The sequence below is a fragment of the Saccoglossus kowalevskii genome, chromosome 14 (genome assembly GCF_978046115.1).
Source record: "Saccoglossus kowalevskii chromosome 14, keSacKowa6.1, whole genome shotgun sequence".
NCBI classification, from domain to species: Eukaryota; Metazoa; Hemichordata; class Enteropneusta; family Harrimaniidae; genus Saccoglossus; species Saccoglossus kowalevskii.
Genome location: NC_140654.1, coordinates 34947589 through 34974416, shown reverse-complemented (window position 1 = coordinate 34974416; position 26828 = coordinate 34947589). Strand labels below are relative to the sequence as shown.

General features: G+C 35.9%; 1 protein-coding gene across 2 annotated transcripts in view; it reads right to left on the bottom strand.

The window, feature by feature from the left end:
- LOC100368188 (adenylyl cyclase-associated protein 1-like) overlaps positions 1–26828 on the bottom strand; it is a 96897-nt gene that overhangs the window by 5130 nt on the left and 64939 nt on the right. For both annotated transcript variants that reach the window (XM_085508176.1, XM_085508177.1), the window contains exons 8-10: positions 3854–4040; positions 3194–3408; positions 823–946 (exon numbers count right to left, since the gene is read on the bottom strand). In XM_085508176.1, coding sequence (XP_085364302.1) covers positions 823–946; positions 3194–3408; positions 3854–4040 — 526 coding nt within the window. The remainder of the gene's footprint in view (positions 1–822; positions 947–3193; positions 3409–3853; positions 4041–26828) is intronic.

Below are 26828 nucleotides of genomic sequence, written 5' to 3'. Positions count from 1 at the left end.
GTCCCTGTCCAGTTTTCAGTGACTGTGTGAATTATAAACATTATAAGGGGTTTCATGCAGTACAGATAAGGAATACCATAATTACTACCGTATATTCAAAGCACATCTCCAAAAGAAGCATGACTAAAGCAAAATTTGCATTTTTTTCTTTAACCCTAAATTTGACTGTCATTTACATAAGCACATGCACTTTTAATAGAGCAAATACAGCATTTAAAAAATATAACTGCATCATCATAACACTGGTTGCATGCCCCTATCTACAACAGTATATATTACACTTATGCACATTAATGAGGTCATATGACCATATATGGTTATTTGACATGTTAGTCGTATCTCTCTTCAAATAGCACTAGTTACATGTCTTTATCAGGGCTTGAAATAGTATAGCTTTGCATGTAAGTGAGGTCATGCACAAATTTCAACCATAACCTAGTCTTGTCTGTGCAATGCCCAACGGCATCTATGTACTTTTTAAATATAAATTTTCAGTCATCAGTATATTGACAGATAGACAGACAGATGTCAATCTGTTTGTCCTTGTTTTTTCACTGTATCTAAACAGGAACTAAAAAAACAATATGACCACCAGTTGGCCATTCTGATTGATACTCAATTCAAACAAAACTTGTAAAAGTGCATGAGAAACAGCTAGAAAACTTGTTTAGAAATAAAACAGTGATAACCACCATACATTCCCTCAACCATACACTGCTACAAAAGCATGACCTTTCATGTTTACTACCTGCACATTGTTCATACCTCTTACATATCCATTTTACATAATGAGCAAGCAATGTAAAAAACTATAAAACTTACCCAGAGTGATAGAATTGAGTTTTCCCTTGATTTGAATTGTACAATCATTACATTTGTATATGTAGACAACTTGTTTTATAGCTGTGGTCTCAATCACAATATTTTTATTGCCTTCATGAAATTCCTAACAGAGTAAATCAAAGAAAACTTAGAAAGAACTCCTGTGTGCTGAGAGTATTGAAGACACATTAATAATAAATTCAAAATTACTTGTACTTGAGATATTGATGGAATAGCTGAAAACTAATTATGTAAATCAGGTAACTGATATGAACAGATTTGGGTGTAAAACTAATAAGGCCTGCGTAATGAAATATCTATGTACCAAGTTTCATTGAAATGTGATTAGAACAAAAAAACTATGAATTATTATTAGAGAATTAATATGAACAAATTTCAACCCAAAATTAATCGGGCCTGTCTATTGTTCTAGAGCATTTATGTACCAAATTTTATTCAAATGTGATGATCAGTAATTGAGATATCAGTGTTAATTAATTATTTTAATTAGGTGATTAATAAGCATAACTATTTACCAAAAACTAATTGGGTCTCTGCTACATGTAGGTTCATTGAAATGTGATGATCAATACTCTATAAAAGTTTCATTAAAATCCAATTAGTGGTTCTTTATATATCAGTGGAACATTCATGGAAAAAATTAACTAATTATGCGAATTAGGTAATTAATATCCACAATTATTTACCCTAAAACTAATCAGGTCTCTGCATAGTCCTGGAGGATCTATGTAGCAAGTCTCATTGAAATATGATGATCAGTACTCGAGTTATCAGGTGAAAAGCTGAAAATTAACTAATTATGCTAATAAGGTGATTAATATGCACAAATATTTACCCCAAAATTAATCAGGTCTCTGCACAGTTCTTAAGTAACTATGTACCAAGTTTCATTGAAATGTGATGATTACTACTTGAAATATCAAAAGCTGAAAATTAATTACCCTAAAAACTATCAGGTCTGTGCAGTGTCATATGACATCTATGTACGAAGTTTTATTGAAATGTGATGATTAGTACTTGAGATATCAGTGGAAAAGCCAAAAATTGATTAATCATTATGCAAATTAGGTAATTAATATTGCAGATTTTTACCCAAAACTAATCAAATCTGCGCATTAGTTCAGAGCATCTATGTGCCAAGTTTCATCAAAATCCAATGAGTGGTTCAACAATCATGGAACAGCTAAAAATCAGCTAATTATCATGCAAATTAGGTAATTAATATGCATAGATTTTACCAAAACCTAATCAAATTTGCGCATTGACCCAGAGCATCTATGCACCAAGTTTCATCAAAAATCAATGTATGGTTATTGAGATATCAGTGGAACAGACAGACACACAGACAGACACACTAACTGCAAAGACTACCTTTTTGTGCTTCGCATACGGGAGTCAAAAAGTGAACACTTCAATGTAGACAGAATTAAGAAACAAAAAAATGCTGGAGATAACAATGCCAATACTACCACTGTATGCAGTGAGAAAATCAAAGCATGATGTTAATACACCTCCAGTACATGAAATCGATACATTACCTCTTAAAATAGTGATAAAACAAGTCATTGTTAATGACACAGTCCCCATTCAAAATTTTGTGAATTGACATACCAATTTGATGCTGATGAAGAAATTGAGATTAGATTGAAACCATTAATAGGAGATGGATTTGTAAAAAATTATGATTTAGTGCTTTCACACGAGAATTGGACATTGGGCAGTCATATTGAATCAAATTACAAAAATAATGTTCATGTTGATGCATCTATTGGTATACTGTCTTTGTACAAAATTTAAAAAAAAAATGTTCATTGCATTCATGGGAAAGTAGGCATGTGTATCATAAAAGACAAAATGACCACCAGTCAGCCATATTTGTCCCAATCTTGAAAAAAATATGACGTGCTCCTATATTACCATACCAACTTTGATCCAAATCAGCCCAGTCATCTCTGAGAAACTGCTGCGGACATGTTTAGGTATCAGAAATAGCAAATTTTACATCCAAAATGGCCGCCAGTCGGCCATTTTTTTTCTCCGATGTTAAAGTAACTTGATGCGCATATGTGAGACATTATGTATTGTCTTCATGTAAAATTTGAATGAAATCCGTCAATGGGTGTCCGAGATATAGCTCCGGACGTACGTACGGATGGACGAAACAAACCCAAATTAATAGTCTCCGTTTTTGGACTTCGTCCGCACAGGAACTAAAAATTATATGCAAATTGAGTAATTATTATGCACATATTTTTACACAAAACTAATCAGATCGGAGGATCTATGATCTATGTTCATTGAAATGCAAGTCCTTTAGATATCAGTGGAACAGACAGAGGAAAGAACATACCACTTCCCACTTGCTCCCAGATAACTCAAGCTTTGGTGGTTTCTTGGCAGCTGGTTTCTTAGCAACAGGTGGAGGCACCTTTTCCCGTGATGGTGGCTGTACTGATGAATGGGTTGGTGCCTTATAGGGTGTTGGACCCTTGAAGTAACCTTTTTGCTGTTTCTTCAATGCTGGATTCTTGTGGGTTTGCATGTCTGGTGTCACTTTTTTTAGGCCTGCAATATAATAAATTGTAATAAATTATCATATGGTGATTCTGTTATCAGCAATTACAGTATCATCATTTTTGAGTACGTGAAATTTTGTGGTTTAAACATTTGAATATTAGATTTTAAGAAGAGCTTGATCAATTTGACCAATAAAAATTGTCTAATTCAAACCAAGGGTCGACCATGATACTGGTTCATACCAGTATGAAAATCAGTATTATCAACTTCACTCATTCCAACCTATAACCCCTATCTATATACATCTCATCATACCAAGTATGAATGAAATTGACCCAGTCATTGCCAAAGTTGCAGACATGTTCAATATTTTTATGACCAAAATTAACATTCTATGAAGATTGTGTAAAAATACAACACATATTACACAATGAATTTGAAATTTTTGAATAATTTTACACTTTTTATCAACATACTAAAATCGTAAACTTACCAGAGGTTATATCAGAGCCTTTGTTGAGATCACTAAATAAAGCAGATCGAATCTTAGAGTCATCAGCGGCATCAGCAGCTCCTCCACTACTAGTAGCAAAGTCAGCTGGGGGCGGAGGAGGTGGTGGTGGGGGTCCTGCACCAACTGAGGTAGTAGAAGCAGCGACAGGTCCTGTAGCATCCTCACCCTGTATCAAATAAATACAAGTTACTTTCAATGATATAATCAGTGTACAAAATTTATCATTACATTAATAATAATCTTTATTGAATCGTATCCTTGTTTTCCATTATTATTATTATTATTAACTAATCACATCTGTGGATACCCCAAGAGCATCTATGAACCAAATTTCAATGAAATGTGATGATTATGCAATTAGTAAGCTCAAATTTCAATTCAAAACTAATGTATTGTTCTCAGGTACTTTTATACCAAGTCTGAAATGCTATAATTGTTTGTTTTTTTTAAAAAGGGAATTATTATGCAAATAATCATGGATTATGGATTAATCATGGAACCTTGGAACAAAACACATATATACTAAGTGTCATTAAAATGTGATGATCAACTCTTATGTATATTAGGTAATCATTATGGATGTATATAAACCCAAAACTAATAATTGATTAGAACTTGAGATATATCGATGGGAAAGCCAAAAAAATATGAATTATTTTGCTAATTAGGTGATTTAGTACACAGATTTAAACCAAAACTAAACTGGTCTGTCCATTTTTTAAGAGCATCCATCTGGCTGAAATGTGATGATTAGTACTTGAGATATCAGTAGAAAAGCTGAAAATTAATAATCATTATGCAAATTAGGTTATTAATATGTATGAGGTTTTACCCAAAACTAATCAGGTCTGTGTATTGTCTCAGAGCATCTATGTACCAATCCAATACGTAGTTCTTTAGATATCAGTAGAATAGTCATGGAACTATTAAAAATTAGCTAATATCATGCAAATTATGATACACACACACACACAATTCATACATAGAGTCAACTGACAATTTTATTTAATTATTCCTCTTAGTTTAAAAGAGTTAAGTATATTTCGATAGAGCTACTATTATTCTCTCATCTTCATTGGACATGAAGGCTATCATATTTTCTCTGTTGGATGTTATATTTTCTAAATTGTTCTGTTTCACTTATGAGGAATTTTCTCTCTCACATGTATAGTTTACATTTCAGCAGAAAATGTCTTTCATTTTTGATTTCAGCTTCATTTTAGATTTGACATTTTAATCTTAATTTTGTCAGTGATGAACTATGATATAGATTTTTGATTATGTTTAGGTATTTTTCAAATTTGAAATTGTTTTTCAGCAGTCTATATTGTACAGAATTTATCTTTATGGTTAATACCCTAATTATCATTATTTGTTGGTGTTTATTTTCAGTATTTTTCCTCTTCCATGCTAATATATTACAACACAGTTTTATTTTAGAGACCCAGTTTTAGGTACTGAACATCCAAAGTTATTCAGAGAAAGTCTAAGCTTGCAGGCATCATGGGTTAATATGTTTTCAGGCATTGAATCAGAAATGTTTCATGCGCAATGTTCATTCAAAATTCAATGAAATTAACACAGATATGGTTCATGATATCCATACATAGATGACATATCAAAGAGCGCCCTCACACAAACAAGTGTAATCTATTTGCACATGTAAGTAAGACTGCCCTCTATGGATTGCATTCTTGATAAAGTCTTTGATATGACTACAGGGATGTCTACAGGGAGATGGGCAGACAAAAGAGTGTTTGGTGTGAAGGGCTATCTACAGAAAAGAGGGTGTCTAGGGAAGTAGATGAGGGGGTAGATGAGCTATCAACAGTGAGAAGTAGTGTCTATAGATATTTTATTTGACTCAATTATGTATGCAATATAGTCTATGTTAAACATACTATGATATAAAAATATATGGAGTACAATGAAAATATTCAGAGTTTATTTCACTTCTTAGAATAAAGGAAACAATTCATATTTAGATCTAGTTTTTAAATTTTCATTGTTATTTTCAGCACACTGACATGTTAACAAATACATGAACTTCATTGCAAACTGCAAATTTCAAGTTGTACTTTTTACCTGGCTAGTTCATACTGTTTACATTGAAGACTGTTAAAGAAGGTATAAACCAGGATGTGACAGTGACAGGAACTCAATTGACAGTATTATTTATCTTGCAATCAGCTGTGGCTACCAGTATTTACAGTTCAGTATCTCAAGTTACCAGTGCACAGTGGCCAGCCACCATCTCATGTTACCAGAGTGCACAGTGGCCAGCAAGATAACCTCAATATATGCATGGCCTTCAAATATACTACTGATGCCCTTAAAGAATTTATATAAAAACACACAGAGCTCATCATCATAATATATGCCCTATACTTAAGGGGATCCTGTACAAATGTTGCTATGCTGCATTTCTCATCACCTACTAAGGTTACAGAGATGAAATTTAATTTGTTTGGTGGGTAGTAACAGTTGTGCTGGACACTACTATGTACACATGACACACATATATACTTTTAGCCATAATAAAGAATATTCATTTGTTCATTCATTCATTCACAAACTATGAACATAAATTTTGAACACAAGTGGACCATTCCGATTTAATACCTGTATTTCATTCATGAAGACAAAATTTTGCAAACATTACTAGCACTCCATGATTTTCACTGACTTGTGAAGTTTATGTGAAGTTTAACAAATTATATTTCTTTAATGGGATAGCGGTAGATTTATCAAACTCCAATACATACACACATCTTACCTAGCAATTCATTCACACACGAGTTATGAACAAGTTAGTAAGATTAGAGTGCCCTCTAAGGGAGGTATTTAGAAATTTCTTCCTCATATAGGCACAGAGATAAAACAAGTTGATAATACTAAAACCAAAAACAGTTGAAAATAACATTTTTTACCCAAAATGACAGAAGTATTCATGAGAGTTACATAACTGACTGAGGTCCAACAAAACAAAACTATCTGACAAACCATTTTCAAGAATAGTCAAAAAAAGCATTTCCCATTTTGACAATTTAAGTTACTGTCATTTTTATTTTTAAAACATATCATTATCAATGACATAGTCCCTTATGTCAATTATAAACATTGAATATAATAGTAGAATATTAGTAGAATATAATTAAATGATGGGGGTATTAAGCATGTTAATAATATCGTGTTATTTCAAATTTCACCTTAGCTCGGTATGTAGGTTTTGTTTGCGTAAAGTGACACCCTTTCTAATAATAAAATTATTCTCATACCGTACAAAATTGTATAATCCACTGATAAGCCACTTGGACATATGGAAGCAAAACAAAACATCCTGTGTGTTGCTCATACCAAAATCAGTTGGTCTCCAGAAAATAAAGCTAACATGCTTGTCAGTCAACCTGTTTAAATCAAGTCACAAAACAAACTTGTGTGCATCAGTTACCCATTATCAAGTTTGAAAATATTGGAAAACATGAGCTACAGTTTAAGACATTTTGTGGGGTGATTTGTGACAAAAAAAGACATCAGTGAAAAGTCATCAAAGCAAGCAGTCTGACAGCTGATAGAGCTCCACTGGTAGTGAGTGATGTACATTTCACAAATAATCTACACCACAGTACAAGAAAGAAGTGCTGTGTGCCGAGTGAATTGAAGGCATGGATTTGATGTTGGCGATATTTATAATATATATTAATAATAGCATAGTGAACAAGAATTCTGTTAGGTGAACATAAATCTAAAATTTTTGAGACACAAAGTGGAAGCCATCTTACCAAGAGCAATAAAGTTGATAGAATTGCAGTTTTCAAAAAGAAGGTGAACATTTTTTCACCAAAAATAGTCACTGAAATTAGAATTAAACTTATTGTACAGAACCACCTAATGTATATTTGTAGGTAATTATGATTCCTATATAGTTCAAAGGTTAAGAATACAAGAAAATAACACCAGCATAGCTGTCAGTCCCAGCCCCCTCTCCTTTACAACAGTGTCATTATCAAGACATGTATCAAAACTCCACTTTGTGTGATATCAGTATAAAGTATGAATGACATATCACAAAACATAATATGTATACATGTGATTAAGTCCAATGTAATAGAGCTAGTTTTAATGAATTCCATTTACACACATAACAAGATACAACATTAATTTACTCAATTCTTAGCACTAAAATTACAACCAGTCAGATGGCAAAGCCACACATTAAAATGATAACCAGTCAGATGGCAAAGCCACACACTAAAATGACAACCAGTCAGATGGCAAAGCCACACATTAAAATGACAACCAGTCAGATGGCAAAACCACACACTAAAATGGCAACCAGTCAGAAGGCAAAGCCACACTGAAATGGCAACCAGTCAGATAACAAAGCCACACATTAAAATGACAACCAGTCAGATGGCAAGGCCCGACACTAAAATGACAACCAGTCAGATGGCAAAGCCAAACACTAAAATGACACCCAGTCAGATGGCAAAGCCACACACTAAAATGACACCCAGTCAGATGGCAAAGCCACACACTAAAATGACAACCAGTCAGATGGCAAAGCCACACACTAAAATGACAACCAGTCAGATGGCAAAGCCACACACTAAAATGACAACCAGTCAGATGGCAAAGCCACACACTAAAATGACACCAGTCAGATGGCAAAGCCACACACTAAAATGACAACCAGTCAGATGGCAAAGCCACACACTAAAATGACAACCAGTCAGATGGCAAAGCCACACACTAAAATGACAACCAGTCAGATGGCAAAACCACACACTAAAATGGCAACCAGTCAGATGGCAAAACCACACACTAAAATGGCAACCAGTCAGATGGCAAAGCCAAACACTAAAATGGCAACCAGTCAGATGGCAAAGCCAAACACTAAAATGACACCCAGTCAGATGGCAAAGCCACACACTAAAATGACAACCAGTCAGATGGCAAAACCACACACTAAAATGGCAACCAGTCAGATGACAAAGCCACACACTAAAATGACAACCAGTCAGATGGCAAAGCCACACACTAAAATGGCAACCAGTCAGATGGCAAAACCACACACTAAAATGGCAACCAGTCAGATGGCAAAACCACACACTAAAATGGCAACCAGTCAGATGGCAAAGCCAAACACTAAAATGACACCCAGTCAGATGGCAAAGCCACACACTAAAATGACAACCAGTCAGATGGCAAAACCACACACTAAAATGGCAACCAGTCAGATGGCAAAGCCACACACTAAAATGGCAACCAGTCAGATGGCAAAGCCACACACTAAAATGGCAACCAGTCAGTAGGCAAAGCCACGCTGAAATGGCAACCAGTCAGATGGCAAAACCACACACTAAAATGGCAACCAGTCAGATGGCAAAGCCACACACTAAAATGACAACCAGTCAGATGGCAAAGCCACACACTAAAATGGCAACCAGTCAGATGGCAAAACCACACGGCAACCAGTCAGATGGCAAAACCACACACTAAAATGGCAACCAGTCAGATGGCAAAGCCAAACACTAAAATGACACCCAGTCAGATGGCAAAGCCACACACTAAAATGACAACCAGTCAGATGGCAAAACCACACACTAAAATGGCAACCAGTCAGATGGCAAAGCCACACATTACAAATCATTGAAAATGACACAGTCCCTGTTAAATTTTTGAATGTTCTCTTTGTGCATGTCATATTAAAGCGCGGGGGGGGGGGGGGGGGGGGGGGGTGGTAGTAGTAATATGGCCAAAAATAAAAACAGCCGTTATTTAGCCATCTTTGATCTGATTATGAAACATACTGATATGTATGATGTATGTGCCAAATACGAATGAAAATGGTACATAAATTGTGGAGATATAGTAGTAAGGCGAAAAAGTCAGATTGCTGTCAATCGGCCATCCTTGACCAGATTTTGAAACAAATTGTCATGGACATGCATCCTAACATGTATAAAGTACATACATGTGCCAAATTTGAATGAAAACTGACAGAGCACTTCCAAGATACCGCATAAAAAAACAAAACAAGATGCCTGCCAGTCGACCATCTATGATCCAATTGTGAAATAAATTGTCATAGACATGTAACCTAACATATATAATCTATGTACCAAGTTTGAATTACAACTGACAAAACATGTCCAAAATACAACATTTTCAAAAAACAAGATGGCTGCCAGTCGGCCATTTTGAATCAAATCGTTAAACCACTGCATGTGCATATGTCCCACATAAGGTACGAGGCACATGCAAAGAATGAACAGAATCTGTCCACAGGATTCTGAAATATTACTATTGACAGACTGATGCACGAACGGACGGACAGACTTGGGAACTCACGGACGGTCGGAGACATGTATCCTAACATGTATGATCAATGTACTAAATTTGAATGAAAACAGACAAAGCATGTCCAAAATACGACATTTTCAAAAAACAAGATGGCTGCCAGTCGGCCATTTTGAATCGAATCGCTAAACCACTGCATGTGCATATGTCCCATGATAAAGTACGAGGCACATGCAAAGAATGAACGGAATCGGTCCAAGGGATTCTGAGATATGACTCCGGACGGACGCACAGACGGACGCACGGACGGAGACTGAATTACAAGTCCCCGTTTTCGGACTTCGTCCAAACGGGGACTAAAAATGACAACCAGTCAGATGGCAAAGCCACACACTAAAATGACAACCAGTCAGATGGCAAAGCCACACACTAAAATGGCAACCAGTCAGATGGCAAAGCCACACATTAAAATGGCAACCAGTCAGATGGCAAAGCCACACATTAAAATGACAACCAGTCAGATGGCAAAGCCACACATTAAAATGACAACCAGTTAGATGGCAAAGCCACACATTAAAATGACAACCAGTCAGATGGCAAAGCCACACACTAAAATGGCAACCAGTCAGATGGCAAAACCACACACTAAAATGGCAACCAGTCAGTAGGCAAAGCCACACTGAAATGGCAACCAGTCAGATGGCAAAGCCACACACTAAAATGGCAACCAGTCAGATGGCAAAGCCACACATTAAAATCCGACAAGTTTAGAACAGAATCAGCGAACTTCTTTGTCTGGTCAAACCCTTGTGGGAGCTATGTTTGTTTTTATTATTAGAGGACATTTACATACGTAATCATACCATATTTGGAATTCGCATTTCCTAATATGGTAGGATGAAAATACCCCATAAAATACTGCAAAATTAAGCAGATGTAATCTGTAATAATAATCTTTATTGCAAGATATCTTTTTTGGATATTGTATTTGTGAAGTTTAAACTTGTATGAGATATAGTTCTGTTTAAACAAGAAGATCTCCAGTAAGCAATTTTTGATTTGATGGTGACAAAAATGCATGTCCAATATGATGTCTGATGTACATGTGTAGTTTGAACTTGATCAGTCCAGGCATGTCAAATATAAGGCTCCAGAACTGAATTCTTTAAAACAAAATGGCTGTCAGTCAGCCATTTTGAACCCAAACAAAAATGAAAGAAAGCTTAGAAAGAACTCCCGTGTGCTGAGAATATTGAAGACACATTAAAAATTAATTCAAAATTACTTGTACTTATTGATGGAATAGCTGAAAACTAATTATGTAAATCAGGTAACTGATATGAACAGATCTGAGTGTAAAACTAATAAGGCCTGTGTAATGTAATATTTATGTACCAAGTTTCATTGAAATGTGAATAGAACAAAAAAACTATGAATTATTATTAGATTAATCGGGTCTGTCTATTGTTCTAGAGCATTTATGTACCAAATTTTATTAAAATGTGATGATCAGTAATTGAGATATCAGTGTTAATTAATTAGGTGATTAATAAGCATAAATATTTACCAAAAACTAATTGGGTCTTCTGCATAGTCCTAGGTTTATTGAAATGTGATGATCAATACTCTATAAAAGTTTCAATAAAATTCAATTAGTGGTTCTTTATATATCAGTGGAACTAATCATGCGAATTAGGTAATTAATATCCACAATTATTTACCCTAACACTAATAAGGTCTCTGCATAGTCCTAGAGGATCTATGTAGCAAGTCTCATTGAAATATGATGATCAGTACTTGAGTTATCAGGCGAAAAGCTGAAAATTAACTAATTATGCTAATAGGGTGATTAATATGCACAAATATTTACCCCAAAACTAATCAGATCTCTGCACAGTCCTTAAGTAACTATGTACCAAGTTTCATTGAAATGTGATGATTACTACTTGAAATATCAAAAGATGAAAATTAATTAATTATGCAAATTAGGTAATTAATATGTACTGATATTACCTTAAAAACTATTAGGTCTGTGCAGTGTCATATGACATCTATGTACCAAGTTTCATTGAAATGTGATGATTACTACTTGAAATATCAAAAGCTGAAAAGAAATTAATTATGCAAATTAGGTGATTAATATGTACTGATATTACTCTAAAAACTATCAGGTCTGTGCAGTGTCCTATGATATCTATGTACCAAGTTTTATTGAAATGTGATTACTACTTAAAATATCAAAAGATGAAAATTAATTAATTATGCAAATTAGGTAATTAATATGTACTGATATTACTTTAAAAACTATTAGGTCTGTGCAGTGTCATATGACATCTATGTACCAAGTTTCATTGAAATGTGATGATTACTACTTGAAATATCAAAAGCTGAAAATTAATTAATTATGCAAATTAGGTAATTAATATGTACTGATATTACTCTAAAAACTATCAGGTCTGTGCAGTGTCCTATGATATCTATGTACCACGTTTTATTGAAATGTGATGATTACTACTTAAAATATTAAAAGCTGAAAATTAATTAATTATGCAAATTAGGTGATTAATATGTACTGATATTACCCTAAAAACTATCAGGTCTGTGCAGTCTCCTATGATATCTATGTACCAAGTTTTATTGAAATGTGATGATTAGTACTTTAGATATCAGTGGAAAAGCCAAAAATTGATTAATCATTATGCAAATTAGGTAATTAATATTGCACAGATTTTTTACCAAAACCTAATCAAATCTGCGCATTGGTCCAGAGCATCTATGCACCAAGTTTCATCAAAAATCAATGTATGGTTCTTGAGATATCAGTGGAACAGACACACACAGACAGACAGACAGACACAGACACACTAACTGCAAAGACTCCCTTTTTGTGCTTCGCACACAGGAGTCAAAAAATAAAATGATGTGCATCAGATTCCATTATGTTCAATGTATGTACCAAGTTCAAACAGAAACTGTCCATAAGATAAAGTTTTGGAATGGTGAAAATGTGTGAATTTGATGCATTGGGCCATCTTCGATAAGACCATGAAACAAATGTCAAATATAATGTCTGATGTACTGAGAGGCTTGAACTTGATCTCAGCCAAGCATGTGTGAGATATGGCTGGACATGGATGCATGCACACACAGTGCTCAAACACCCAACATTTATTAATAGATAGCATTGAATGTCATTTAGCTCATGGTAGAATTCTAAGGGTATGCACTGGAACATGAACTATAGTTTTCTATAAATCAGCTGATTCAAGGAATGTCAGTCATGCTAGGTATTTGAGAATGCCAGCAATGTCAGCAATGCACAGCCTAGTTAGAAAACAGCGTCATAGGGGTCCAAGCTAGGTTTGTATGTAAGCAGATTTCAAACAGTGGTAGACCATCTTCTGATAATACATCATCAAAATAAGACAGTTCAACAACAAGTAGGATTATAAATTGAGAAGATCACCAAGGGAAAGGATCAGATATCATATATTAGTAAGTCATCAGTGTGACAGTGTGTATTAATACAGCTTTACAGGCATGTCTTTTCTGCTGTGTGACTTAAACAAATACTTGCTGTGTTCTTTTCTCTCTTATATATATACTTTGCAAATAAAGCATCAATCCAAAATATACTATCATATATCAAACCACTGCTCAATGCTCTTTCCAACAATAAACAAAATTGTGCAGGGAATAGAAGCACTTGTGAAGTGATCTGTGGTAGATAAAGGACAAAACTGGTCATCAGTCAATTGAAGAATGTTGGAAAGGGAAGCACATTCCATGCAATGCTGACATTCACAGCATCAACAATAAACTACTGCTGGTTCAATGTGGTGTAACTATAAATAGGTTTACAGCATATTTCATTGGAAGAACAAAGTCACTGACACATTATATGTCCTTCACACACACATTTCATTTTTAATATCTTGCAGGATAACACAACAAATAATAGCACCCGCCCTCTGATGTGATTTCAAATGACCTTACATGACTTTGATATTTGGTTATGAATAATTTCCATAATTTCTATCTGAAATAATTCATTGGAAATAATCAAAGTCATACATAGATTCTATCATATGACATTTGACAAACAGGTCAAACCAGCCTTGTTTGTAGTTATAATTTAAGACAGACTTCTCTATTACACATATCAAGAAGTATACATGTACATAAAATGTGGCTTGCCAATGAAAGGAAAGAACCGGATGGTTTAGTTACACACTGTAAAACCATTTATTTTAATGTTTTGAGAAATGTCATTGGTTTTTAAGTTCGCAATCTAAGCAGGAAACCAATGAGTTCTATTGTTATTCTACATGTTCACATAGATTCAATTTTGCGAATTTTTCTCATCAACATTAAAAACTAGCGAATAATGAATACACACATAACATTAGTGTATCTCTTTGAAATAATCATGTTCCAAATTAAAGAAAAGTTAAGAAAAACAAAATGACATTCCTTAAAAGATGTTATTGTGTTCAGTCGGACTAGCACCCCATAAAATAGTAAAACCACTTCAGCATTTGATCCTTTATTCAACATTACATGGAATAGGAACAAGGAAATCCAAAAATAAGTCATGACATTTAGTAAAATTAGGTATACTGATAGTATATAGAGGAAATACTGGAATGTGATTAGGCATACTGTTGGGGTCTGTCATGACATTTAGTAAAATTAGGTATACTGATAGTATATAGAGGAAATACTGGAATGTGATTAGGCATACTGTTGGGGTCTGTCATGACATTTAGTAAAATTAGGTATACTGATAGTATATAGAGGAAATACTGGAATGTGATTAGGCATACTGTTGGGGTCTGTCATGACATTTAGTAAAATTAGGTATACTGATAGTATATAGAGGAAATACTGGAATGTGATTAGGCATACTGTTGGGGTCTGTCATAAAATTTAGTAAAATTAGGTATACTGATAGTATATAGAGGAAATACTGGAATGTGATTAGGCATATTGTCGGGGTCTGTCATAAAATTTAGTGCCATGCAATATGATATGCAGAGGACACCTGTAGTGTCTCTGATGATAAATTAGACAAATACACTTGACAAAGTCAACTGTATCTTGCCATGAGCAGATAGAATTGCAACTAGGGATGAAGCACACAGTGTATCATTCCAATGTGTATATTGGAAGCAATAGACAGCTGAATAATAGACTATTATACTGGTAGGTTATTGCACTCCAATAAAATCGAAATTTGTTTTAAAATCATCAAATAAAAACTACTTGAATTAAAAACAAATAACAAGTGACCTGCTGCCTCACGAACTCATAAAACAAGCGACACACCTCACTTTACTGCCAGACAAAACTGTTACTTTGCAGCTTACATAACAGGTGTATATTCCAAATCAGAGTTTTACTAAGCAGATTTTGAAGAAGATATTATTTTTTAATACTTCTAGACATCAAAAAGTACCTTGTAAGACAATTTATTTATTTACTAACACATTGGAATATATCCTTGCTATGGCAAACAATAGTAGAATGCCTTGAAACAAAAAAACATGATACTTTTACTGTATTTTATTGATTGATTTTTTCAAAACTTCAAATTTTTAATTCATTTTCGTCATCCTTTTAGAAAATATTTTTTAATATTGTGTATTAACCATTCTCTGTGATAAAAACATTTATAATATCTATGAAATGCAAGTTGTGAAATAAAAATCATTTTGATTCAAACCATGAAATGAATAAATGAATGGCAATATGTGTGACATGATGTACAATACAGTTGTTGACAATTAGAGGCAGATCTGAGATATCATTTGAATAGTACAACCAGTCAAAGCATGTCACATCTCATTCTGGAATGACATCAAGATGACCACAAATCAGCCATTTTTAATCAGATTTGTTAACTAGCAGCCTGTCGGCTGATATAGCTCCGCTGTTTGAGATGCATGTTCTGAAAGCAATGACTAAGAAGCAATTTAAACCTAATGCTAGCTGCTTTAATATCGAAAGACACCGACTTTCTTGATTTTGTTGCAGAGAATATTTCACTAAAATTAGAGATTTGAAGATACAAAATTTACAAAAATATTCATCAAAATTAGAGAATTAAAGATATTGTCACAAAATCAACAAATCTGACAGAAGTCCACCTGATATACCTACATATACAATATCAAAGAAATTGGACAAGCAGTTTTCAAGGAGAAGTCGAAAATATAATTTTTTCACTAAAAATGACAAAAATATTCATCAAAATTAGAGAAATGAAGATATCATCACGAAATGAACAAATCTGAGAGAGGTCCACCCAAGGTACCTATATACCAAGTATCAAAGCATTAAGGCTAGCGGTTTTCAAGAAGAAGTCGAAAATAGCATTTTTAACTAAAAATGACAAAAATATTCGCTATAAATAAGACAATTGAACATATCCACACAAAATGAACAAATCTGAGAGAACCACCCAAGGTACCTTCCTAAAAAGTTTCACAGCTATACAGACTTCATCGACAGCGGAGCTAAACAATGTGAACTGCATCAATATAATGCATGCATCATGTTGGAATGAAATTGGTCAACGCACAAGAAAGATCTCAGGTTCCAAAATGCTGAAATTTGTGATTCGATGCATTTTCAGCACCAAAATGATTGACATTAGGACATCTTGAATTAGTTTGTGATGCATGTACCAAGTTTGAGTGATATCGTTCACATGTAACTGAGATCTAGTTTCAGAATGGCAATATGCTTGATGTAATCTGATGCATTTTCATCACTAAAATAGCCATTCAGCCATCTTGAATACATGTGCATATTTGTAAGTTTGAATGCACTCAACCAGATACGAGATAGATAGATACACACCTTGTCCAAACTGGGATAAGAAAAATATATTGTTAGATTCAACAAATAATATGATTAAAGTCAAACAATTAGAAAGTCAAGGGTGTTCTTTATTTTTACTTCACATGGTCGACATGGATATATACAAGTCATAAATCAGTTGACATATTGGCAAAGGTTGCCAGTGGTCATCAATATATATGGGTTTGTGGAGATGAAATTGCTCTCAAAAACGTGAATGAAATGCGTGAAAAATAAGTTGTGTAATTCAATGAAACATTTGGTGTACAAGAAAGAAGGCATACATTGAAAGTATCATAGTGCAATAAATGAAGCGATATGCAAAGATGGATACAAACAAAGGCCACATGAATTGCCTGTCATGTGTCCAAAATGAAAAGAATTTTTTTGGAATAATACTCATTTTTTTAATGTTGTTGTAACTAAAGATTATTGGACAACACTTGCAAGGGACAGGTTTTGCCTTTTGTTGCAGTATTTTTACAACAGTAACCATGGTTAATGTATGCAGGGCACACCACAGTATTCAAACCAAAGAGAAGCAAGACAAAATGATTGACAGGATCCTATATGCCAAAATACTACACTAAAAGAGGTAATAACATACAATGTGAGAATATACACAAGTCAGGGGGTACCATAACAACAATATTTTTATTGGATAACAACACAGATCAACTGTTAATAAATAGTAAGAACATAATAGTCTGTGTATCAAGTTTGGACATGATCAGTCTGAATTTGAGATGCAAAAAAAAAAAAGATGAAAATTGCCAAACAAAGATTGTGGCACAGATGAGTATTGATGTCCTAAAACCTGGTTGTCTGTTTACCAAGTTTTAATCCAACTCAACTACAAGAATGTGAGATATAGAGTGAATTATGTCAAACTAAATAGCTGCCAATCAGCCATATTGGTAGAATCTCAACAAAAAACCACATACATCTTTGTCAAGTCTCAATAAACCTAGGGATTGCATTATCACATTATAAGCAAAAACACAAAATGGTCCTCAGTCAGCTAATGTTAAAAACATAGTTACATAAAAATAATGAATGTGCCTCAGTATGCCAACAGGTGTTACCAATAATCTGAGTTTGAACAGAATGGGCTAGCACAACTTGAAGATATGCTCTATGCATATACAAGCAGCCTGTCGACTGAGATAGCTCCGCTACATTACAATTAAAAAACTGAAAATATCATTAGAAAATGATAAAAATATTCATCAAAATTAGAGAATAGAAGATATTATTACAAATTGAACAAATCTGAGAGAGGTCTACATGTGTACCTATATATGTAATATCAAAGCAATTGGACTTGCGGTTTTTAAGTCGAAAATATCACTTTTTACCAAAAATGACAAAAATATTCACCAAAATTAGAGAATTGAAGATATCATAACGAAATGAACAAATCTGAGAGAGGTCCACATGTAGTATACATATGCATAATATCAAAGCGATTGGACTTGTGGTTTTTAACAAGAAGTTGAAAATATCACTTTTTACCAAAAATGACAAAAAATATTCACCATAATTAGAGAATTGAAGATACCACTATGAAATGAACAAATCTGAGAGAGGTCAACCCAAGGTACATATACACCAAGTATCAAAGCATTCAGGCTTGTAGTTTTCAAGAAGAAGTCGAAAAAGTAAAACATTGACACGGACGACGACAACGGACAATCACTCATATGATAAGCTCTGTTCGACAAAGTCGACAGCGGAGCTAAAAAGATGTATAGCATCATGCATCAAATTTGTGAAAAAATAGTTTAAGTGTTGATTTGCATAAATCTTGGTGATGTACGTCTCATAATTTTTAAGTCAATGGATTATTATGCAAAATCATCGAAACAATGGAAACTGGATCAACAAACAATAACTGAAGAGTGTTTTCAAACAAGTGAGTAAAAACTGGGAAACAGCACAGTCATGAGGATTAGATTTCCAAATTTAACAGAATGAACATAACCTATTGTGAGGTACGTGGTACGTACAAATGACCAGACAAAGCTGTATGGTGTTTGCAATGCGTGCTACTACTACAAAAATACACACATCATAACTTCCTGTACTAAATGAACTCAGTCAACCAAATCAATGTTCTACCTCATTTAAATCAATAAAACATTAACATTTAAAAGTCAACTGGCAATAACCATTGAAGAAAATATATAGTGGTGACACAAGTATTTTGAGTGGGAATGATTCAGCAATTTTATACATTATTGTGCTTCACACTTCCAGTCAAACTACCAGGATACTTCTAAATTTCAAGTACTGTTGTCGGCACCGTAAGGATACACAGATAAGTCCCTCACGAAAGGCAAGGAATGAGTTCCCTGTCAAGCAACTTTTCAAATGAAAACATTAAAGTACCAAAAAGAATAATACACAAAATTCAAAACCAATGGCAAGTGCATCAAAAGAAATATAGAATGTAGAAATATTCCTGAGAATATTATATTAATTAAATTATTTCAATCACGCTGGCCTAGACAATACTACCACACTTCAGATGATGTACCAGTGAACAGCAAAGGGTCTCTGTCACATCTGTATAGCTGCATGTACATGTATGGTTGATCATTTTAATTGTCTTCACACATGTACAATCAACATGTGTTTCAATTTAACTTACTAGGTTACAGTAAATGCACAAGAATACAATTTTGAATAATCACCATAATGGTTATGTGACTAATTAGTGACCTGGCAGTCAAAATAGCTCCACTGTTCTAGAATAACATTGACTTCTTCTTGAAAAAAATATTACCGGATTCGGCTGATACCCCGCCCTGGGCGATCTTATGGAGGATTCGATTTTTTTTTAGAAAAATGTGGACCAAAAGATCGCCCGGGCGATCTTTTGGCAGATATTACGAGGCCCATCTTGTCTAAAAGAAATAACCCTGCGTTGATAGAAATGGTCTAGAAAAAACAAGTCATTGAAAATGACACAGTCCCCGTTAAGTTCTCTTTGTGCTTGTCATATTAAAGCGGAGGGGTTGTCACAAGCGTGTCCTTGAAACTTGAGTTCCAAGTGGCGTATACAACAGATTGTTTATTTACATGAAAACACGTGTTTCGTGTCATAGTAATATGGCCAAAATAAAAACAGCCGTTATTCAGCCATCTTTGATCTGATTATGAAACACAGAGATATGTATGATGTATGTGCCAAATACAAATGAAAATGTACATAAATTGTGGAAATATAGTAGTAAGGCCAAAAAGTCAGATGGCTGTCAAGCGGCCATCCTTGACCAGATTTTGAAACAAATTGTCATGGACATGCATCCTAACATGTATAAAGTACATGTATGTGCCAAATTTGAATGAAAACTGACAGAGCACATCCAAGATACCGCATAAAAAAACAAAAACAAGATGCCTGCCAGTCGACCATCTTTGATCCAATTGCGAAATATATCGTCATGGACATGTATCCTAACATGTATAATCTATGTACCAAGTTTGAATGACAACTGACAAAGCATGTCCAAAATACAACATTTTCAAAAAACAAGATAGCTGCCAGTCGGCCATCTTTGATCCAATTGTGAAATAAATCATCATGGACATGTATCCTAACATGTATAATCTATGTACCAAGTTTGAATGACAACTGACAAAGCATGTCCAAAATACAACATTTTCAAAAAACAAGATGGCTGCCAGTCGGCCATTTTGAATCGAATCGCTAAACCACTGCATGTGCATATGTCCCACATAAAGTACTAGGCACATGCAAAGAATGAACGAAATCGGTCCAAAGGATTCTGAGATATGACTCCGGATGGACACACGGACGCACGGACGCACAGACGCACGGACACACGGACGGACGCAGACCGAATTATAAGTCCCCGTTTTCGGACTTCATCCGAACGGGAACTAATAATGTTTTGCGTTGACCAAATATAATCATGCAAAGTATAAATTCAAAGTGTTTTAATACATTGGTGAGAGGTCGCATTTTACGTGAACAAGAACATGCACCAAGAAGGAAAAGCAAGTCAAAGTCGAAACGGGGTGCATCATGGACATGACACAACACACGCTGCGACAACCGAGTGATTAGCGACATAATTTTGGGACGCAATTGAACTTGAAGTACTTCTTTGCGAAACTTGCTGCGCGGTGATGCTGGCATCAAGTGTGTGTTGACCGAAGTATGACCCCAAGTCACGCGCTGAACGCGCGTTACCTTAGCAACCTTTTTCTTTTGCGGTCCACGCGTCGATCTAGTAAAATTTTTATTATATCCGACGATACTGTAATTACGCAACTTGTATGCAACTCTGTACTGGCTTTGAATATATCAACGTCGTTTACTTAGAGCACTGCTTTTCTAATTACGCAAATTTGTTTACAATATTGTACCAGCTCTGAACATTTCAACTTTGTATTAAATGTATTGCTTTCATGATAATTACGCAAACTCAAGTTAATTTTTACTATTGTTAGGGCACTGACCCGGGGTATTGGGTCTGTGAATATTTCAATATTACCGACTTGATAATGCGTTGCATTCGTAGTAATTACGCAAACATAAACATTGGCGCATTTAAATCATTAACAAGTCATTGTCAATGACACGTCCCCGTTCCGTTCATATTTGAGTGACATATACATTCAAAGCAGATCATGACCGAAATGCACCTGCATATGTACAACACATTGTGCTAAATCTGAACAAAATCCATCCATGCATGACTGAGATCCGGTTCTGGAATTGTGAAAATACGTGATTTTGATGCATTTTCGGCCTTAAAATGGCCATCATTCCGCTATTGTTAAGCAGATCATGAAACAAATGCACATATCTATTTGTGACATGATGTACCATGTGTGTGTGAAGTTTGAACTTGATCAATCCAGACATGTCTTGGATACGGATCCAGAACTGAATTCTTTAACAAAATGGCCGCCAGTCAGCCATTTCGAACTTGATCCGAAAAAAAAGACGTGCATCAAGGTCCTATTATGTTTAATGTATGTACCAAATTTGAACAAAATCCATCCATGCATAACTGAGATACGGGTCCGGAATGGTGAAAATGTGCGATTTCAATGCATTTTCGGCCTTAAAGCGGCCCCCATTTGGCTATCGTTAATGAGATCATGAAACAAATGCACATACATATTTGTGACATGATGTACCTTGTGTGTGTGAAGTTTGAACTTGATCAATCCAGACATGTCTCGGATACGGATCCAGAACTGAATTCTTTAAAACAAAATGGCCGCCAGTCGGCTATTTCGAACTTGATCCGAAAAAAAAAATGACGTGCATCAAGGTCCTATTATGTTTAATGTATGTACCAAATTTGAATGAAATCCGTCCATGCATAACTGAGATCTGGGTCCGGAATGGTGAAAATGTGCGATTTCAATGCATTTTCGGCCTTAAAGCGGCCCCATTTGGCTATCGTTAATGAGATCATGAAACAAATGCACATACATATTTGTGACATGATGTACCTTGTGTGTGTGAAGTTTGAACTTGATCAATCCAGACATGTCTCAGATACGGATCCAGAACTGAATTCTTTAAAACAAAATGGCCGCCAGTCGGCTATTTCGAACTTGATCCGAAAAAAAAAATGACGTGCATCAAGGTCCTATTATGTTTAATGTATGTACCAAATTTGAACAAAATCCGTCCATGCATAACTGAGATCCGGGTCCGGAATGGTGAAAATGTGCGATTTTGATGCATTTTCGGCCTTAAAATGGCCGCTATTCGGCTATCGTTAATCGGATCATGAAAAAAATGCATGTGCATATGTCCCATATAATGTGTGATGTATGAGTGAAGTTTGAACTTAATCGGTTCATGCATGTTCGAGATACAGGTGATCACGGACGCACGGACGGACGGACGCACACAGGGCAAAACATAAGTCCCCGTTTTCGGACTGCGTCCGAACGGGGACTAAAAATGATAGTAGTCGGGTATCTACAGAAAGTCGAGAAAATATTTTAAATACTTGTGATTCACCAATGTTCCAATGGTGATTTTTTTATTCGAAATGAAGTGAACATGTAATATAAACCATACCATGCGTCAAGTTAAATTTTACTATAATATAATAAACTCTGGACAGCGCACTTCGATCGCAATATTCACGTACATTTCGACTGAACCCTAATAACCACGCGTTTGAGTTCACGCACTGATATTTAAATTCGAGCCACCCAGCTTGACGCAAATCAATATAGTTACTTGTCATGTGTTCAAAAAATCTTTCAACTCTCACAAATACCATGAATGCGAAGAGCTAACTGGGGGTTAACTGAAAGAGAACGTCTTTTTTGGAGAAAAAACACGTCAGTACAAGATTATGTGTACAAGGTTAGCTTTATAGAACGTACATGATCGCTTAACTCTGTGTTTTTTAATAATCATGTCGCATGTGAAACGCAGGAGACATTTTAGTTCGCCCATTTCTTGTTTACCGACATTTTGTCTGGAATGCGATACAGACAAAGATTAAACATTACTGATAACAACCAAGAGGCTCGAACCAGGAAGACTTGGATATTTTAAACTTCGTAAATAACATTCTTTTCAAGCGTAGACTTTATTCGAGTGTAATAATACGCAACAACAATTCGTTTACAGCATTGGTTTTATTGAAGTTTTTAATGCTTTTCGGCCTCACAGTGAATTATTTTAGCGTCATATTTGAAATAGCGCGCTCGATACAAGATGTCGGACGGGAAAATTGGGGTCTGTAAAAATGTTTGGTTCAGTCAGGCAATGTGTGGACCAAAACATCGCCCACTATTTAAAACATCACCCATGGGCGGGGTTTAGGATGGGCGGGGTATCAGCCGAATCCGGTACAAAAAATTTGACAAAAATAGAGAATTGAAGATTTTGTCACAAAATGAACAAATCTGACAGAGGTCAGCCCAAGGTACATACATACCAAGAATCAAAACAATTGAGATGGTAGTTTTCAAGAAGAATTCAAAATAGCATTTTTTACCAAAAATCACAAAAACATTTGCCAATGATAGAGAATTGAAGATATTGTCAACAAAATGAACAAATCTGGCAGAGGTCCACCATCTACGATGACAGCGGAGCTAGTAAAAGCAAATAAATTTTCAGTTTAGATAGATCATGTGTTATTTATAGGACATGTGCCAGGTACATCTTTGAGGGTTTATGCCAGACACACACTCCGGGGCATGTACCAGACACAAATTCTGGGGCATGTACCAGACATACACTCCAGGACATGTACCAGACATACACTCCAGGACATGTACCAGACACACACTCCAGGACATGTACCAGACACACACTCCAGGACATGTACCAGACACACACTCCAGGGCATGTGCCAGACACACACTCCAGGACATGTGCCAGAAACACATTCCAAGGCATGTGCCAAGAACCCACACTGTGCCAGGCACACCTTTGAGGCCATGTACCGGACACATAATCCAGGCCATGTGCCAGACACATACTCCAGGGCATGTGCCAGACACACACTCCAGGGCATGTGCCAGACACACACTCCAGGGCATGTGCCAGACACACACTCCAGGGCATGTGCCAGACACACACTCCAGGGCATGTGCCAGACACACACTCCAGGGCATGCGCCAGACACCCACTCTAGGGCTTGTGCCATGTCACATCCAACTAATTCAAGCTATCTAAACGATATCTTTCAGTTGTCAGTAGTGCATCATGGGAATAATATCATGACATCCCACGACCTCAAGCCATCTAAGCGATATCTTTTAGTTGTCAGCAGTGCATCATGGGAGTAATATGACATCCCTCTACCTTAAGCTATCTAAGCTATATATTTTAGTTGTCAGCAGTGCATCATGGGAGTAATATCATGACATCCCACTACCTCAAGCCATCTGAGCGATATCTTTTAGTTGTCAGCAGTGCATCATGGGAGTAATATCATGACATCCCTCTACCTCAAGCCATCTGAGCAATATCTTTTACTTGTCAGCAGTGCATCATGGGAGTAATATCATGACATCCCACTACCTCAAGCCATCTGAGCAATATCTTTTAGTTGTCAGCACTGCATCATGGGAGTAATATCATGACATCCCACTACCTCAAGCCATCTGAGCGATCTTTTAGTTGTCAGCAGTGCATCATGGGAGTAATATCATGACATCCCACTACCTCAAGCCATCTGAGCGATATCTTTTAGTTGTCAGCAGTGCATCATGGGAGTAATATCATGACATCCAACTACCTCAAGCCATCTGAGCAATATCTTTTACTTGTCAGCAGTGCATCATGGGAGTAATATCATGACATCCCACTACCTCAAGCCATCTGAGCGATATCTTTTAGTTGTCAGCAGTGCATCATGGGAGTAATATCATGACATCCCACTACCTCAAGCCATCTGAGCGATATCTTTTAGTTGTCAGCAGTGCATCATGGGAGTAATATCATGACATCCCACTACCTCAAGCCATCTGAGCGATATCTTTTAGTTGTCAGCAGTGCATCGTGGGAGTAATATCATGACATCCCACTACCTCAAGCCATCTGAGCGATATCTTTTAGTTGTCAGCAGTGCATCGTGGGAGTAATATCATGACATCCCACTACCTCAAGCCATCTGAGCGATATCTTTTAGTTGTCAGCAGTGCATCGTGGGAGTAATATCATGACATCCCACTACCTCAAGCCATCTGAGCGATATCTTTTAGTTGTCAGCAGTGCATCGTGGGAGTAATATCATGACATCCCTCTACCTCAAGCTACTAGTATCGAAGCTATATCTTTTAGTTGTCAGCAGTGCATCATGGGAGTAATATCATGACATCCCTCTACCTTAAGCTATCTAAGCTATATCTTTTAGTTGTCAGCAGTGCATCATGGGAGTAATATCATGACATCCCACTACCTCAAGCCATCTGAGCAATATCTTTTAGTTGTCAGCAGTGCATCATGGGAGTAATATCATGACATCCCACTACCTCAAGCCATCTGAGCAATATTTTTTAGTTGTCAGCAGTGCATCATGGGAGTAATATGACATCCCACTACCTCAAGCCATCTGAGCAATATCTTTTACTTGTCAGCAGTGCATCATGGGAGTAATATCATGACATCCCACTACCTCAAGCCATCTGAGCGATATCTTTTAGTTGTCAGCAGTGCATCATGGGAGTAATATCATGACATCCCACTACCTCAAGCCATCTGAGCGATATCTTTTAGTTGTCAGCAGTGCATCATGGGAGTAATATGACATCCCTCTACCTCAAGCCATCTGAGCATTATCTTTTAGTTGTCAGCAGTGCATCATGGGAGTAATATCATGACATCCCACTACCTCAAGCCATCTGAGCGATATCTTTTACTTGTCAGCAGTGCATCATGGAAGTAATATCATGACATCCCACTACCTCAAGCCATCTGAGCGATATATTTTAGTTGTCAGCAGTGCATCGTGGGAGTAATATCATGACATCCCACTACCTCAAGCCATCTGAGCGATATCTTTTAGTTGCAGCAGTGCATCATGGGAGTAATATCATGACATCCCTCTACCTCAAGCTACTAGTATCGAAGCTATATCTTTTAGTTGTTAGCAGTGCATCATGGGAATACTATCATGACATCCCACTACCTCAAGCCATCTCAGCGATATCTTTCAGTTGTCAGCAGTGCATCATGGGAGTAATATCATGACATCCTACTACCTCAAGCCATCTCAGCGACATCTTTCAGTTGTCAGCAGTGCATCATGGGAGTAATATC